Below are 20,359 nucleotides of genomic sequence, written 5' to 3' on the forward strand. Positions count from 1 at the left end.
ATGCGATATACATATCTAGCATATGTATTAAGAATAGTCATCAAATATTTTTTTTTGATAGATTTAATTTATAAAAATCAGTACGATATGTATGCAAAATGGTGAAGATTGGTATATACATGCAATATTATAAAATTTTTCCATTCGTTGAGATCGTCTGTATGTTTGTTGAACATTCGTCTTCTTTGATTGACGACCGATATATTTTCTATATGCATATCTACATATGTATGTATACTTCAGTACAAAAAAGCTGTCCAAACATCATACAAAAAATCAACATGCATTTCTATGTGTTTTTTTTTTTTATATATCTACGTATATTTTGAAGCGAGTATATTTATTGCAGTTTGATCAGAAGTTTTTCAGGTGTTCGAATGTTTGCCCTATAAATATTTTTATCAATTTACACATTACGTACATACAGACACTAGTTTTGGATTAATTTATGTTTGCATTTTATTTTAAATACCAAAAACGACAATTTAATTGAAGGCCATCAATGCAAACATCGGTCAAATTCATTAACATTTTTATTAGTATATACCGTTCGATCACATCAAATCAATTTGCGTCATTTTGGGACCATAAATACGTGCGCTATAGATTTTTTTAAAGCTTCACTGTGTTCAACGAAAATTCGTCATCTGCTTTTGAATCACTTCCACTCTTTAGATCACTGATATTTTACCGTCACACGGGGGTTGGATAACATTGAAGTAGGCTAATGTCTCCGACATGAAGCTAGAGTAGTTGAATCATTAAAAATTACATCGAAATCATGCATCAGATCGAAGCGATGACAGCTATCTATCTATCTATTGTAGTATAGCTATCTATCTGTACTTCCTACTGCCCCTTCACAACCCAATTAAACAGTGGTGACATTTACTTCTTTCATTCTCATTTATCTGATTTGAGATACATACGTTATTTATATTTAATATCAACGGGTAAAATACCAGTTGCTTGTATTTCGAGGTTGATATTTTGCATGTCGGATCGAGAACACGTTCGCTAATTAATCGCGTGGACGAGTTTCAGTCCACTTTAGGTCGAGGGGACGTATTATAGAAACGTTTAAAGTTGGTGTTATAATGCAGTGTGACGAATTTACGAGCTCGTTATAGCGGAGTTAAAGCGCATAACGAATTCGATCGTGCGAAGAGAGCTCGAATGTCAACACTATGCATACGTATGTATGTATGTATGTGTGTTTTTGTAAATCTGAATATACTACATATGTATATATGTATGTATGTATGTATATTGGTATAAATAAGATCATTTTAAAAACAGAATGATGTTGTTTTGTTAAGTACATAATGTTAAATATTCGGAATTGCTTTGGTTTCAGTACTAATTATACTAAGTATATAATTATTATGCTTACTTTAAAAGATCAATTCTTGGCTCTATAGTGTTCTGTATAAATGCTTCTGATTTAAATATGAATCAATTAGGATCGTTTTTTTGTTATTGTATTATTTTTTTAATTTAAAATATGAATCAATTTATATACATTTTTATTAAATATAATAATAGAATAATATTCTGTCAGAATATTGAAGTATATACTTTGATCTAAAATTTCAAACAATGATATTAGATGTATGTATAATATTTTAATCAATTTAAAAAAATCATACATATCATCATCATCATCACTAGTCACCGGACCCAGAAGGTGCCGCGTATTGTTCAAAGGTTGTAAATTCATTGTTAAAGGTTTGCCGAACCTTTTTTACAAAGGATTTACAACAATGAAACAATGGATAGCACTGTGACTATCCTACCTCTAATCATCACCATCTACTGCTAGATGAAGGCCTATCAATATGTCTCTGTTTTGGGCCACTTTCGTCCACACATTTTCCTAATTTCGTCTACCGATCTTCCCTGCGGTCTTCTTTTTACCCTTTTGCATTCTCTCGGATACCATTCTAACACTTTTATCCACCTTTCGTCCATTATTCTAGCCACATGACCCACCCATTGCTATTTCAATCTCTTTACATCAACTACATATGCCAGTGCATTCAAAGAAGTGGGTATGCTTGGCAAAGCGAGATAAACGCATATTTTGCAATAAAAATTGATCATACTCAAAAGCGGCAATAAAAAGAGTCTCATTTGAAATAAAACGTCTTATTATGACTCCCTTTCCATACATACGTATGGATAACAATTTTATGTATTTTTACATTTTCGACAAGACCTTTTCTAATTCCAAATTTCACACATTTCAATTGTATAATTGGCTACTTTTATTCGTCAAATTTTCAACCCTTTAATTTAATATTTGCATATGAAATGGTATGAAAAAAGTAACTGTTATAACTGTTCAAATATAATACTATAATCGCTTTTGAATAGCCAGCTGTCATCCCGTCGATCTGACAGTCGATTCCGATGTAATTTTTGATGATTAAATTACTCTAGCATCATGTCCGAGACATTTGCTCATTTCACTGACTGTGAAGTGGTTCAAAATCAACGCACAGAATAATGTACTGAAAAAAAACTTTTCCAGAGTGTAAAATTATAGTTTATATTTAAAAATTAAAAACGCACACACATAACAGAAGACTTGTTCTAAAAATTGGCTCAGTTGAAAATTCGATTCGTTTAAGGGGGGCCGCATGGTGACAGCTGGGACTAGCATCGGTGCGCATCAGACGCTCGGTTTTCCCCGATACATTTTGTTTGCAAGAAGCGGACCGAATTCAAGGTTTTCATACCTTGGCGTTTTTTGTGCGTCTAAACCAGGATTTTGATGATGATTCAGTAAGTCATTAAGTGGTATGGGAATGAGTGGCCCCTCCTCGAGTCGAACTCTAACCTTCTGCCCACAAGACCGAGACGCTTCACGCTCGGCTGCTACCGCTCGTCTTCCACGATAGCGATCGTCAACCATCCGAGGATAAAATGGGGACCCCCCCGAGGATAAAATGCGTTGTGACGTCATCGTCTTGAAGGGGAAAAAGGTTTCGGTCCGCTGGCGAAGCAATTTTTCCCACACTGGGTGTGTTAATGTGCGCAACATTATAACCGAAATGCACGAAATAGCGGAAACTCAATTACTGTACGCGTACTTCGTCGCTTGTTTACATAGTCCATGTATATAAATATATATATATATGTATGTATGTACGTCCGTTTCTAATGTGTTTGGTTGTAAAGGGTCTTATGTCGAAATGTGGCAGAGTGATTTGCTCTCTTACATATGAATATGTATGAAATTTGTTTGTTTAATCTCTGACGTATAATATTTTAGTCACGTTTAGTTCAATACTATTTTAAATTTGAACCATTTTGGGAAAGATAAATCAATTTTTAGATCAATTTGGTCCACATTATTCTTTTTAGATTAATATCAATTGTCAGTTTTCATTTAATAGTATTGGTAGATGTAGTAAATGGTTGCGTCTTTGATACATACATACTTATAGAGAAGCTCACTTAAACTACTGAATAATATATGCAAGTTTTTTTTTCATATACATTTGTATATTAAAGTGTCTTTTGAGGTCGTTTAAAAGGTCAAAATGTGATATTTTTTTTAGAAGAATTCAATTAAATGTGAATTATAGGGTCCCCGCTGTGTTTACGTTTCAATGTTTTTTTTTTTACTATTTATGTACGTATTCATATTATAAATTTATTTTATAGATAATTATAGTCCGTATTTGGTAAATTATGTTCTTCATATTTATAATGTATTATATACTGCTACATTTTGGATGATTGCATAAGTTCATGTCCGATTTTTAAAGCGTTTTGTATAGGTAAACGGGCATGAATTTATGTTATAATCTAATACTTACATATGTATGAAGATTTTAAGCTTTATATTATATATATTTTATGATCTTCTTTAAAAATCAGGTTTGAAATAACAATAATTCCGTTTAAAGTCGTAATAATACATAAGTGCGAAAAATATTCTTGCGTATTTCCATATAGCCACATTCATATGTTATGTATGGTGTACGTGACGTAGACTTGACAGCAGTAGCCGACAAAATCTATTCATATTATACAGCAGTACATAGATGTCACCGCAACGTATCAAAAAAGCCGGATTTTTTTGGCCATTGTGGAAAAATTCACACAGGACGTAACGTCATAGTGGCGAGTGCACGCGTACTAACGAAAGTGCAAATGAATATTTTCGGAAATGTCAATTGTGACAATATTGACACGACAGTACGACATAAGCAATATTGATCGATAAATTCCATATTTGAAGAAATGTAGGAGAAACTTGTCGGTTGCATATGGATATGCATACGCGATATGCAGACCTCCCAAACAAATGCACTCTGCACGTGCAACTACACCCGGATTCGGTTTAGGGAACACCCACTGTTTACGGTCACAGCGGGAAGTTGAAGCAAAAAAAGAAGGACGTGACGTCCCATACGATTCAGTGTGTTTTCGCCCTTAGTCTTTTCCGTGCACTGATGTTGCCCTGCAGTGTTGGATAGTAGGAATAAACCTTAATTGGTACGCATGCTGAATTAATGATCTTGCGGTAAAACTTTGATTTTTTAGCAGTAAATAAATACAGGTTTTGATGAGTGATGAATTTTGAATTACCGTTTCGTCACAAAATTTGTTTTGCAATACGAGCTCTTAAGCCAGTGTCATTTTTTGACTATAAAGTCAATCGATAACGATGGCGTAAATTTCGCTCGTAAGCTCATTACATGTCTGACTGACGCAAAGTGTCGACTTTTCGTCATTAGACACGCTTCAGTATTGAATTTGCATAATTGAAGTTCATATTTACGCAAACATGTGTTATGTGCATGACCTTGACTCATTAAGTGCTGTTTTCTTTTTATGCAGTAGTAGGGTTGACTAATATAATATGTATATACCTATATATATTTATATTGTAACACTTTGATGTCAATAGTATTACGTAGTGATATGCAGATTGGATATAAAATTAATTAACAGACAATAGGATGGTTAAATTATATTAATTATTATTATATCGTCTTGATTTTGATGGCATGTTATTTCATTATGATAGGAAAATGCATATAAAATAGTTGAATTTTTTCATATACAATACATCTATTTTGGTAAGAGTAGTATTCTGGTGCATTAAAAATGATCATTTAAAATAATATATGAATTTATACGTATTTTATTTAAAATTTTAATTCTGATTCTGAAATTGTGTTTGAATACTTGTGCAATAAATTAGAGGCACGTTCATATTAATGTATTCTAGTGTAAATGTACCATTATAATATATATAAAAAAATACACGGCTACAATAAAAGACATGCTATTTTTGAATTTATAATCGAATGTTGATTTCTATCAAAATATGACAAAGGCAAAAAAATATTTAAAAAATAATGCGTAAATGTCTACAGAAGTTGATACGTCATTTTGAATGGTTTTTTTTTCTGCAACGCAAATAAAATAAAATAAATTTAAATCAATACGAAATAAAGGGGCCCCAATGTGTCTACGTGTCGGTGTATTTTTATCGGACATTTTATTTTATCTTTCGATGATAATTAATATCATTTATAGACTGTAAAGGGTTTTAATGTTCGATGCTTTTCGCATTAAAAATTTCGTTTTGATGCTAATTTATATGCAATCTAGTATGAAAATTTTAAGTTTTCTATCGAATGTGATTTAAAATTAGTAAGAAAACAGTATAAATTGCATTATTTTAAGGAAAACATATGTACATATGTATGTAGTTTTCGATTGCCTTATCGCGTCTTATATAAAGCAAATGATCTCATTGTTTTTCGCGATCAGATCATTATCGGGTTACATATGTCACAATATGATTTATTTCCTGTGACAATTATAAAGTGGTGTAATATTTAATACCGTATACTATCGTATACATTGTGCTGGGAAATTTTCATTATAAATATATAGGTAACGGGAAGTATTACATATTGCATATTTACATAAATACGAAGTACGTATTTGCATAAGTGTATTGGATTCACATTTGAATATTGGCCATGGTCCATTCAATCTGTAATCTGGACGATAATTATGATTAGATTAGTGCATTTTTATGTACATGTGCCGAACACGTTCAATTACTCTAAAATAATATTATAGTAAATATTATATAAAACATATGCATAGAATAATTGTTCATACTAATTGCGCTACGTGTTTTTTCTCGTCACATGTAAAAATATGGCTTTTATCTTCTTTTTTTTTTTCAAAAATTACCCCTTCCTTATCCTCGTTTTTTATATGTACATATGTATGTATGTATGTATGTATGTATTTAGAAGCGATAAAGTGATTCGAATTTTATTGTTGTCGATTTGATATCATCGAAGAAGGGACTCGTGTATTACAATCGGTGAGATTTTGTTTTTATTCTTCTACACTAGAAAGGTTTTGATTGTTAGTTTTTTTATTTATTATTGTTGAATAACATTGAAGCTTACTGTTTTGCATATGAAAAATACGAAGTATACAAGTCATTTTTTGACGTCTCAAATATTTATTATATTTAATAGTATATTTCTAGTATTTGCTTTTATATTTTATGCAAACTTTTGCGGATGTCAAAAAACTACCCTAGTGTTAGGTATATTAAAATTATATCTGTATAATCAAAATTTTCCAATTTAGTAATTCAAAGTTCAATGCTTTATAATTTAAATTAGTTTTATTTGAGATTTAGTTGTAAATTAGCATCGATTGATTGCTATACCATTGATTTTATGATTGATTAAAACAATAAATATATAGAATAATTAAATTATAATACGTATACTATTGATTTAGACACTAATACATCAAATATTCAAGTTTTAGTTCAGTTAGGTTAGATTAGGTTGGTTTTGGTTTGTAAATTTTTGCATTACTTGTATTACAATTAGTATAATGTAATAAAATACATATTTATTTATATATATTTACATATATCAACTTGAAAAAACATGGCTACCGTCAATATATACGCCGTTACATTTGAAAGTGGCTGAAGTTCAATTTTCAGTTCCAAAACCATTATCACTTATTTTAATTCGATATGTCCAAAATCTCAGAAAATTAGAATAAACGTATTACAGGTCACCGGTATTTTTAAATATTGTTAATTAAATGATATGTCAGGCTTACCATTTGCTTAGACAAAACAAACACCACTATGTTTATTAACAGGTGTTTCAGATATGTACATACATACATATGTACTTATTATATTTATACTTCAGTATAAATGTGTACAATCAAATGAATGCGTACCAATATATATGACTGTTTTAATATGCATATGGTTTTTTATTTTTAAATGCTTTTTATTATTACCAAATTATGTTCACAATACATCTTATATCTATTTTAATAGCTACTGATTTACTGATCATTTTCTATTTTACAATTTTAATTTAATTTGGTAAGTAATCATAGTATTATATTATTCTAATGTTAATCTACAGCATAAAAATAGCTCAAAAACCTATTTACAATTCTTATTAATGCTCATTATTAATTAAAGAATCTCTGAAGTCGATGACCTATGTTATCAAATAGGAAAGTCTAATTGTTGTGTTATAATTGTAATTATAATTTTATTAAATGTATTCATTTTCGATTAGGGCACATCCCTATTAGCTCAAAGTATAAGTTTTATTATAATTTAATATGATCGGTTCAAGAAGTTGTTCGACTTTTCAATGCATGTATTATTAATCATAGTATTATATTATTCTAATGTGACTGTACAGCATAATAAGATAAAAACATAAATAAGAGCTCAAAAACCCATTTACAATATATGCATATGGTAAGCTCTGTATTGTTAAAGTGTTTTTAAACACATTCGATAATGATGGACTATTCTAGAGAATAATATCGAACTATTCATCAAGTGACTAATTTTAGCGACAAAAACGTCATAAATATATGCGATTAAAACTGAGCAAAACATTTTACCTCGTTAGTCATATGGAATCTTCAAAATGGCATTTTTAGATTTGAATGTTTATATGACATTATTGTCCTGCACAGTTTGGCAACACCTGCCCGTTAACTTTCCATAGATACCGAACTGACTTCACGACGTGAATCCTCAATGTCCATCGGACGATTTTATTTTTGTTTTTTTATTTATTTCTTATACGTTTATACACCCATAACGTCGGTGTTTTGTCGGCAATGGTCGTCAGATGTGTTGTCTGCACTACTTCCGCTGATGATGACGTCCGATGAAGGACAATTGGTCACCGGCGGAAGTCGTTCAAGATCATCATCAGCGTTGACTTATCGAGAGTGTGTGCTTTTTATATTTATATAATATTATCACTTATATGTATATTGTCGATTTTCATTTTAGACACGTGACAGGGAGAGAGATCTATCCTCGAGATTTCATAAAGAGTTGTATTATAATTGCAAATGTCACTTCAAACATATGTACATATCTACATATTATATGTATACTTATATATATATATATATATATATATATATATATATATATATATATATATATATATATATATATATATATATATATATATATATATATATATATATATATATATATATATATACGTTCAAAAAGTTTTAAATGTATGTATAATATGTTCCATTTGAGTTGAAACAGTTGTTTTTTCTATACTATTAGGCATATTCCCCGTCGTTTTAAGCTCTTCCGGTATTAATCAGTGTTATTTGATTCTAAACATTTTTAATTCGATGGAATCTTACTTAGTTATATGTAGCTTATCACTTAGAATGCTGATCATATTATTTTATCATAATTACAGGCTTTTTATTACATACTTCCTTTATGTTTCACTTACGATTGCAATTCAGGAAAAAGTTTGCCTCTTATCCGATCGTTTTCATACTTTGCCATATTGCTCATTTTGGTCATCAATATAAGTAAATGGATCCTCCGCCATTACGATGGTGCAAAAATATCGTGTAAGACGCGTTTGGATTGAATTTCTGAAAAGATTGAATTTGAATTTCTGAAAAGTGCCTGACGTCTATCCAGATTTTAGTTTTAAGCATAGATGGTGGTTGTAAAATAAAATTATTGATATTTTTATTCAAAATAATAATACCAATAATTTTATATACAAATTATAGAAGAGGTATGTTTTTAAAAAACTTTTTTACCAGCCTCTTCTTAGCTCGGTATCGATTTTTTCGTCTGATTTCGTGTGACGAAATTTGGGTTCTTATCCGATCGTCAATATATTTGGAAATCAAATCCGCCATTACGATGGTGAAAAATAATCGTAATAGACACGTTTGAAAATACTTCATTGTCGTTCTCCGTGACGTCCATTATCCACATTGCCGTATTATTTATTAGCTCTGTAAGTTCAGTGAAATTCCAGTCCGTCAAAGATTTGTAATTTGATTTTGAACCACTTCCACTCTTTAGATCGCTTTGATATTTTACCAATTTACGGGAGTTAGCTAACATTGAAGTATGCTTATATCTTTGACATGAAGTGAGAGGAGTTGAATCATTAAAAACAACATTGGAATCTTGGGTCAGACCGAAAAAATTACAGCTAGATATCAAAACGCGGATTTTTACCACCCCTTAAGTGTTAAAAGCTATTTTTTTTAATAAAGTCATATATGCCTGTTCAGTCTATATATGCATGTTCTCTCAAATCCCAAAAAAAAAAATGATTCATTCATAAAAATTTATACGGAAAATGTATGTAGAAATATCGTTAATGCATTCTCTATTGGTGAATTCATATGTGAATACGTCAATAGACGGCCATACTAACAATATTTCCAAACAATTGAGCTACAAACGTATGCTCTATATTGTATATGTAAATTAAATTTATTTATTTGATGCATTCATTGTCTGTGATAGTTTCAATCCGATTTAACGCTAGCATTTCAAATCCATGTTCGCAGACTTTCTAGAGATTTTTTGTGCGTACATAAATACGTCAGTGAAAGGGTTAAAACGTCAATAAGCATTCTCGAAATTAGCCTTCGATACGTACTTAAATAACACGCGCAAACAAGAATGCTGTATTGCTTCCGTGAAAGATTAAATTAAACACTCAAAGTGCTACCGAGAAAGTGTCGAATATCAACATAGCGCTGATTGTGTTCGAATGCGGTAATGGCGCATTTAAACCTGCCAACTTCAATTTCGAATGAAATTGTACTACATATACTATATGTATGTATGTATATGTGTAGGTACATATATAATATAACCGATTAATTTTTACAATGTAACCGATGACTCGTTTATTATATGTAGTTCGTTGGCCGCGGAAATCGGTCACGTTGCAATGGTGCAAAATTTGGCGAACAAAATTTGGCTTCTCAAATGTTGTGATGACGTTTGAGAGGCGAGTGATGTTTGCACACCGGATCGAACCAGAATCCTTATCTGAGATAACACCTGCTAATTTTCATTGCGGTGACCGTTTCGTAGACTCGCGATGTGTCGACTTTTATGCTGGGAAAATTTATGCAGGCTTAATTATTAATTAATAATTATTAAAATTAAATAGCATTCTCTGGAGTTTTTAAGAATGGTGAATGTAAATATGGGGATTGTGCAAATAAGCTTACGCTACATTTAATTCAATGCTTTATAGAAAAAAAATCTCGAGTTCGAATTTTCGCATGATCACAAAACTTCATCTATTGTTACTACGTACATAGATAAAGTAAAAATACAAGGGAGCATTCGAAATACATACGTATATAAATTTAATGAGATGAATTACTTTTATTATTAATTTTTATTAAATGATTATAAATTTTTGTGCGTTTTTCAATATACATATATATATATATTTATTAAGTATTAAAATGCCCGAAGAAAAAGATCTTCGTTCAATGTGTTTTGCAAGTGATGACGTATGGATGAGAAACTTGGACATTGAACGCCAAGTTGCTACACAAAGTCCAATGTACTCAAATAAGTATGGAACGTTGAATGCTTGGCATAAATAATAAAGACAGGAAACGGAATACGTGGGTGATAAGTATGACAAGGGTAGTGGATATAGTGGATAGAGTGAAGATATTGAATTGGCAATGTGGCTAGAAGAAGTGACAATAGAAGTGCTAGGTTGGTACCCGGGGGATTGCAAAAGGGTAAAAGGAAGACCGCAAGATGGGTAGACGAAATTACGAAAATGTGTAAGGTGAGATGGATGAGAGTTACGCAAAACAGATACGAGTGGAAGCGTGTTGGAGAGGTCTTCATCCAGCAGTGGATGGTAAATGGCTGTTGATGATGATGATAAAGTATTACAAAATATTGTCAAATCTTCTTAATTATTGTAGACATATGTATAGTATAGTATAAATCAGTTGAAACTTGTGATGAAATTGAAAATCATTAAGGATAATTATATTGGAGAAGGTTATTTTTTAATAATTTTGTACCAAGTTTTAAATAATATAGTTATTATAGTTTAAATAATAGTGTTTATATAATTTAAAAAAAAATGCTTTATTATAAACAGACAATATTGATATTTTATATTCCGGTAAATAAACTGTTTCTTATCGTCAAGTTTCAACTCAAATACTAGTGCGTGCAGTTAGTAGATTTTTATTGTATATTGTATATGAAGTTCAAAAAAATAATAAGTCACAGAAAATGGTTGACGTAATTTTTATTTTTGCAAATATAACATATTTTTTGATCAAAGCAATTTGTAATTTTTACAAAATAAAGTTTATTTCAAAACTATCCAAATAGTATAAATTATATATTTATTATTTTATAATAATAATAATAACAATAAAATGACCAGTGTGACCTGACAGGTTGCCCCATAGCGTCACACCAGTCTTACAAAAAAAGAAAATTACAATGAAAAGAACAAAGAAATAAAATAACAATTAACAATCATTCATCTCATTCAAATAGTCTCGTGTTGAATCTCAAGAAACTGACCAGCTTATCAACATGACAATTGAACAGGTCCAAATGTTCATCTATCACATTAAGGAACCGGATAGCTTTTACAAGAGACGAGTATTGAAAGCAGACGTTTTTGCAGGAATAGTTTGGAGAAGAAAATGATGACGAAAAATCGAAGGGTTGTCGATTAGAACTTTTAATACTCCAAAGAAGTATTTGGAAATGGCAATAATTCTTCTCGAAGATAGTGAGTCAAAGCCTAGTATACATTGTAAAAAGGAAGTGGGAAATAAGTTGGGGTAATATTTAAATTTCGTCATATAAAGTCATCTTAGAACTTTTTTTTGGACTCTTTCTATCAACAGAGAGAATTTATATCGAGTATGTATATCAAAGTTGAGCAAATTTTAATCTTGTTCGATAATTTGATAGGAAAGCGCAATTAAGCCGACTTACGTTTGAGTTACGACCTTTTCGCGTCCAGCCCCTCAATTAAAAACTGATCCACGAGTCGCTCTGGGTTCTCTTCGGGGTTCTAATGAGGCCGAACGGAGTTCTTCGCGATCCAGAATCCCACGCGGCGATAAGAACCCGAACAATAGAACATTAATTAGCGCTGAGCGAGCGAGACAGATGTATCGCACTGCGTGTAAGGGCGAGAGAGAGATCCGACGTTGCGGCACGCGTTTCAGTTTTCATTAATGAAAATGCACAGTCATTACTATATTCGAGTTTGAGTTATTGTAAGAGACGTATGTTACGCCGCAGAGTCTGCTTGCGTAACATACGCCAAATCGATCGCAGAAAGTTTAAAATTTACCCCCTTCGAAGACTAGTTGTGGAAAATTCGCACCGTTGAATTGGGTCAATGTTGAGTTTATATTATGAATAAATAAATAAATAAATAAATATGTACATATATCAAAGTTTGATCGAACTTTGTAGTTAGTTGGCTCACAGTTACATATGCTATAGATGTGTGCAATTCTGTATGAAGTCCGTATGAGTTATAATTCAATCGAATAGTGAATAAGTTTCGTTATTAATTGACACTCATCTCTTTTTTTCGTGAGAGTATATATGTATTTATTTAATTTATTTTTTACAATTTCGCCATAGTGACCTTACAGATAAGCTCCAGGTCGTCACTATGGCTAATTTATTACAAGACATTGAAAACTCATAATTAACGAGACATCTAAATACATACACATGTAAATCGATACAATACCTGACATCTATGGTCAGCTATTACAAACATCGTATAAATACGACTAATAACATTTTTCATGTAATATGAATTTTTTACATTCGATAAACAACCGACATCTATGGTGAGAAATCTGGCGAAAATTGAGAATTCTGTTGCAAACTCAAGGTTTGCAACAGAAAATTGGGAAGGAAAAGCCAATGTTACAGGAACCGTTTCAATGGAGAAAATTCTGATAAGAAACGATCGACCTTGACAAACCAAGGTCTGGCCATAGTGGGAATCAAACCCGTGACATCAAGCACGAAATAAATCAATACTCACCACTAGACCACGCTGCTGGTTATGTATTTATATTAGCAGAAAATTATAATGTATTTATACATACAGATATCAACTACAAACCGCAAGCATCTGTATTGCTTGTAACAGTCATCAAATATAGACGAATTCGTGAAAGTGGGAGGGATATCAATTTAATTGGATGCTTCACAATGATTAAGTTAGAAAATTGCAAACGCTTACAAGATATGGTTGATCTGGGTTTAATTAATAACCAATCAGATATTACCAGCAGCTATCTATACCTACATATGTACGTATAGAGAAAATTAAACAAATTTTTCAATTCCGGCCGAGATTTCAACCTATGTATAACCTTTCTACTGGTAAATATATGTAGTTCCTTAACTAGTGAGCTACGCTCTGGTTTAAATGTATCTTTGAAAATATTAAAGTGACGCTTTTTACTAATGTTATATGTTAGTTCAGAGATATTCCTGCCGGTCAAAAATTTGTGATATAAACCACTTCCACTCTTTAGATCGCTTATGTATTTTACCGACATGTGGAAGTTAGCTAACATTGAAGTCAGTTATTGTCTTCAACATGAAGCTAGAGGAGTGTAATCATTAGCGAAGTCATTAAAAATTACATAGGAATATTGTGTCAGATCGAAATGATGACAACTAGGTATCTATATGTGGCTTTCTACCGCCCCTTTGCAACACAATTAAACATGGTAAAAGTTACTCTTTTTACTCACATTTATTAAATAATCAGTAGTGCTAGAAATGTATGCAAAACTATTGTCAATTCTAATGTTCGTAAAGTGATATAAATAAATCTTTATATATTGGCAGTTTCTTTGATATTTTCGTTTCCGTTAGAATTCGCGTAGTTCTAGGTTTAAACGCAGCAGGTAATTTTTTTGATCATAGGTGGCGTTAACTGTGATTGTTTTCAAATACGGTAGTGTAATTTCGAATCCATTTTGTGGTAGAGTGTGGGCGTTTGGTGAATACGGTTCACTCGTCGCCCACGTTGGATAATGTAATATATTATTTTTACCGACGAATTGTATTAGAGATATCAGTGTTTCTAAATGTTACCTTTCTTGGAAAATGATCGGCGTTTTCGTAATTTATGCGACCGTTGAAGGGATTTTTTAGATGGCGTGAGTTGACGTTTTTAAGACGGTTTTTGTTAGATTAAAATTTGTATGTTCGAAAAATAATAATTACGCTGTTTCTTTATGCCTGTTTACTATGATTTGCACCGGAAAAGTTTGAATTTTCCAATTAAAGGGTGTAGTTAACCCTTTGCCCGCGGATGACCGCTATAGACGTCATGCGTAAAATGCCAGTAGCAAGAATAGTGTGATTCACTGTGTAAATAAAATACTTTAGGCACGATTCACTGTTTAAAAAAGTACTTCAGATGTTAATTGACAAATTTGGTCACTTGAACAAATCTTGCAATATACATATATATTTTTGGTCGAAAACTCGATTTAGAATTTTGCTTAAAAAAACCCGCAAAAAGTATGGCATGGTCGAGTTTGGGTCGCCATTTTGTGAGTTGGGACCGATTTGACTATGCTGGTGGCTACTACTTCACTTCCTTCTCGCCCGTCATACTAAACAGTCGTGTTTACAACAATAACGCCATTTTAATCTTTTCGCTCCCATTTAGTATATAGTACTTACTGAAAATCTTATTTTCGTTTTAATAGTCTTTGATAGGTACTAATTTTTTTATATAGGTAGGTACCATAATTTATTCTATTTTAAAATGTTTGTAAACATTAAGCACTTAAAAGAACCTTTTATAATAATTGAATCTTTTCGTTTTATATATTTTTTTTGATATAACAATAAAATTGATGAGCTCACTTTTATTGTAATCAAAAATTTAAAGTGATAACAATATTGATCTGATGTATTTTGCTCAAATTCTAGATGCCCAAGATATTACTCACATTTTTATATGATGCATTTTTACTAGAAATAAAACTGTCGGAAGTGACAATTGACAATTAACACTCGATTGACTCGCTAGTGGTCATGATTTGATATAAATTTAAATTTATTGAACTATATAAATGACTAATAATAACCACAAAAGTTTTTTTTATATTGTAAGGAATGTAAAATTTACATATATTTAGTATTTATGCTATAAAAATGTCAAAAAATATGTGCACATTTGATAAATATTTTTATATGGCATGATAGCACGAGCAAAGAGATAACAATAAGCGGCAATCATCCAACCACATCCTAGTCTGTGTATGTAGTCTGTCGAATTTAATTATTTCATTATAATGAATAAAACCGTCTGCTTTTTCAAGCATCCAAAAAAGTGTCGAGTCAATTTCGCAGAAGCCAACTTTTCACATTACTGTCGATTCCCAGTACGGCCGGTTAATTAGAATTCCAGCTCAAACTGTATTTTTTCGTTGTTGCAGCATGTTGGAAGTGGGAAGGTCTCCATCATCACGTCATCCGCAATCACCGTCGACGTACCACCGAACCTACGAGCACTACGTCCATCAAGGAGCATCTCCAAGCCCGGGCCAACTGCAGCAACAGCAGTCGAACCCATCCGAGCAGTCGATGCACGATCAGATGAACCCCTCTCAGATGGTCATATCATCTCAGAACCAAACAGTGAACGACATGAACCTTCAGCAGAGTCATCTTCAAGCTCCGCACATGCTGAACAGCCTCAAATCCAACGAGGAGCTGCAATGGTCCTCGCTGGGCCATCACACGATGCCGTACAACATGGATTATAATCCGAGAGTTCATTACGACCCGTCGAGGTACAGTCTGCCTTTCGAGAACGTCAGGGACTATCAAGGAACCGCGTATCCAAGATCTGCCTTTGGCGGGAAAATAGGACAAGCTAAGGCCATCAAGGAGGCGAGGATCAGACGCCCCATGAACGCTTTCATGGTGTGGGCCAAAGTCGAGAGGAAGAAGCTGGCCGACGAGAATCCAGACTTGCACAATGCAGATCTCAGCAAGATGCTAGGTGAGTCTTATATTTATATATACTATCTAATCAATCAACGCGACATGTTATCTGTGTATGGTAAGGACTGGTTGTGTTGCGAAGAATGCCACCGTTGAACGTACGACGGCCATTAGCACCTTCTCGTGTCTCAATTTGCAATTCTCGATGCGTAATTGAGTCATCGATATTGATCATTTTTTTCTCAGCTTTTGCAACGTTTCGGGACGAAATGTTGAGAGCGACTGGCCGCTCCATAAGGCCGTGTAAATGAGGGCAATTAAACGCGCGCGACAAAAATTATCATCTCCTTATAAAAGTGTATGAGACTCGCAATTAAACGTTCGGTACTTATGAAGGGTTTGAAAGGTTCTGTACCTACATATGTGTATATGTATTTTCAAGGGAAATGTTTGATCTTGTTATATTCAAGTCGATCGTCAGAGTGTCACGTGTTTGAAATGTCAACTGATAAAGTTCAAGTGGGTTTTTCCGTTGTGTAATGTTATTTTTTTTTGTTTACAAGATCAGACAAGAAGAGTTATTTTGCTAAAATATTATATTTATTTATCTAATGAATCTTCTAGAAGAACATATAGACTCAACTTTCATTGCATTTCCGATTCATGTATTACATAATCTGTTGAATTATTTATCTATACAAAACGGAGCTGTATATTTTCACTTAAACTATACTAATATGAATTTCTTCAATCGAAATTTTTATCCTACATCTAAATAGACATTATACATAATAAAATTCAAATTTTTACTTTTACAAAAATAAGTTGGTGTATTTTATATTATGTAATACAAATACACCAATTTTATTTTATTTATAATAAACATTTCTACGGATTTGTTTTTTCATTAAAAAATATCAAAACATTCTTAAGATGTGCTTTGAACGAAGATAGATTAACGGCTCTTGGAAAAGTTTCCATTGAAAAGTACTACATAAGTGAGTAATTTCAACGAGAGAGGTTTACTTATCACTATCAGGTAAACTTTAGTTGTATATAATATTGTATCTGCATCACATTCACATTTTATATATGTATATACATATATATTTTTATTAAATAAATCATATGTGCCATGACAGGAACTACCACAAGGCGACACATATGATTAGACTATTTTTGTACATGAGTACTAACAATTTACCAAACATAACAGCACATAGAATACAATAGAGACATCTATGGACAATCAACATTTTTTTTGAAAATTTCTGAGAAATTAATTATGTATGTAGGTATTTAACAAATTGCTAATAAATCGAATTTGCGAGAAACTGAAGGTGAGGATTCCGATTTATTGGATCCGTCACAGCAATTAAGCTAGAAAAATTGGAGAATTCTTGTAGGAGACGGTCGATCTGTGTTTTTTTTAATGATTACAATATCTCGCCAGCAGCGTGTTTGGCCGGGACTTGAACCCACGACCTCTCTATTGGTATGCAATAGCTCTACCAGTGCAATGCATGTTTATAAAAAAAACTGAACTTCAGACTTTACAATATCTTATAAAGCAAATCCGTCAAAATCCATTTGATTCACGGAAACAGAATGCAAAAACATATTTACAAAACGCACGAAGAAAACGTCAGCGATTAGAAATTCGATCGAATCTACGTATGTAATCTTCGATATTGCAATTTCGCTAAATTTCCGACGAATCCTTATCATCTCAGATTTCCTCTAGCATTTCGACCGTATCGAATTTCGAGCGAAATTAATATCAAACAACCTGTCAAGTAAAAACTATAAAACATTCAAGGAAAAAAAAAAACATGAATATGAATCACTCGCGTAGAACGGACCGACGCACACTTTGCACTCGAATACATTATAATAATTATAAATCGAAAAATATCATTCGATCGATTAATTCAAAATGGAATCCATCGCATGCGATTTTTATTACAAAACGATCCGCATTCATATGCGAACGTTTATATGGAGTCCGACGAGTAAGAAATGTATCTGTATATATATATATATATATATATATATATATATATATATATATATCGATATATATATATATATATATATATATATATATATATATATATATATATATATATACATGTACATATAAATGTATAAACATATACTATATACATACATATATATGCGACAACGACAACGCCTCGTACCTCTTAAGCCTTGATTATTCTTCAATAACGATATTTTGTCCGTATATAGCGAACGAATTCATAATTGCGAGAGAGCCTTGACGTCTTTATTTATGTGTATAAATAATATTAATAATAATTTCATACATGTGTGTGTGTGTGTGTGTGTGTGTGTGTGTGTGTGTGTGTGTGTTTGTGCGTTTAATATGGCGACAGCAGACCGGTGAGTCAATAATAATTATTGCGGTTAGGACGAGCGTCATTGTCGCCAAACCGAGCTTATCACTTATCAACGATCGGTGCCAATATGCTAATATACACGCGGCCGAGAGTTCTTAAAGTGTGGTGCGAGTCTCTCCCCTTCCCCCTCATTGCCATTACCGACTTCAGGTGCGGTTCCTTGTATGGTTCTATGGTCGAATTGCCGATTCTAAAATCGAGCATGCTGTCGCAGTCACATTAAGCATGACGTATATAGCGGTCATTCGCGGGCAAAGGGTTAGCTTTCATTTATCTTCTCTTAAATTGACTCCATTGTTAGTATTTAGGTCAAAAATGTATTCCCGATATAGTAGGAAAGTTTATTCATGAAGGCTTTTAACAATAGATTATTGGAGATTTTATATTTTGAACATTGTTTGGGGAAACTTTTGGAAACCTATTAAATGACAACACTAGTCAAAAATGTTTGCGTATCTTTTGGGAACGTTTGGTTTGACTAGGACAATGCAAAAATGCTATAAATGTACATATGTATGCACATATGTGTGTCAAATTATTTTCATGTGAAAATTTAGATTTTTATCTGTTCGTTTGCATATTGGAAATATGTAAGTACTTAGTGTTGAACATGTGTTTGTGCATATATATATACATACATATGTAAGCTTTGTTTATCTGTATATGTATACGTATCACATAATCAACTTATGTTTTCTAAGAAAAAAATTGCAAAGGACTATATTTTAGTAGGTTTGTTTATTACTTCTAGACACTTTGGCTGTAGCACGTAATATACATACATATATAAGTATGTATATACGCATATTATGATTGGAACTACATAGATTTTTTTTCGAATTTCAATTCTGGTTTATCGGGACACATTGGTGATGAAATGCTTTGGCCCAATTGAGCAACTATCTAGACTATGCAAATCTCTGAAAATCGTTCTAAAGAACTTCAACTGTTCGTCCCAAAGACAGTACACTATTTAGCTCGCATTAATTAAATAATATTACTAGGCACCGCCATGTACATATGTACATAGTATAAGTACAATAGACATACTTCTTTTAATTGCACGCATATGCAACTGATTGTGTATTAGATTTAATAACAAATAAATGTGTTGAATTTGCACTACGGAAACTCATCGAACTTTAACCTCTCAGCAGACACCATTCAATTTAAATATATGTATAGGCACATTTTTTTTTCAATCTTACATCCCATCACTTAATTTCGTCTGCAAGTACATATCTACGTATATATGTATGTATGTATACCACCGTTTTCATTTCTGTGCAGTCGGACTCGAGATGGCCGTGTTATATCAGTGTGAATTAGCATAAAACAACGTGTTATCCGCGCGGGGTCAGGTGTGGGTGGAAACTCGTCCCGAAATTATAATCTCGTCCGACAACAACTAGCATTAAATAGTGAGTCATCGTTACCCAGCCACACCACAGGAACCACATCTTGGGGACAACTGGGCCCCCCATATATAATATTATGCGTACACTGTCGGCCAAAAGCTCGCCAGTCTAATATTGTGAATTCTTTCATCCATATCTACATACTCTTTTTTGTA

The 20,359-nt window shown here is 32.3% G+C and overlaps 1 protein-coding gene across 1 annotated transcript in view; it reads left to right on the forward strand.

The window, feature by feature from the left end:
* The window catches only part of LOC143909623 (uncharacterized), a 118,259-nt gene that overhangs the window by 11,522 nt on the left and 86,378 nt on the right, over nucleotides 1-20,359 (forward strand). The window contains exon 2 of the mRNA XM_077427702.1: nucleotides 15,856-16,424. Coding sequence (XP_077283828.1) covers nucleotides 15,856-16,424 — 569 coding nt within the window. The remainder of the gene's footprint in view (nucleotides 1-15,855; nucleotides 16,425-20,359) is intronic.

This window comes from Arctopsyche grandis, chromosome 3 (assembly GCF_051622035.1).
Source record: "Arctopsyche grandis isolate Sample6627 chromosome 3, ASM5162203v2, whole genome shotgun sequence".
Taxonomy (NCBI): Eukaryota; Metazoa; Arthropoda; class Insecta; order Trichoptera; family Hydropsychidae; genus Arctopsyche; species Arctopsyche grandis.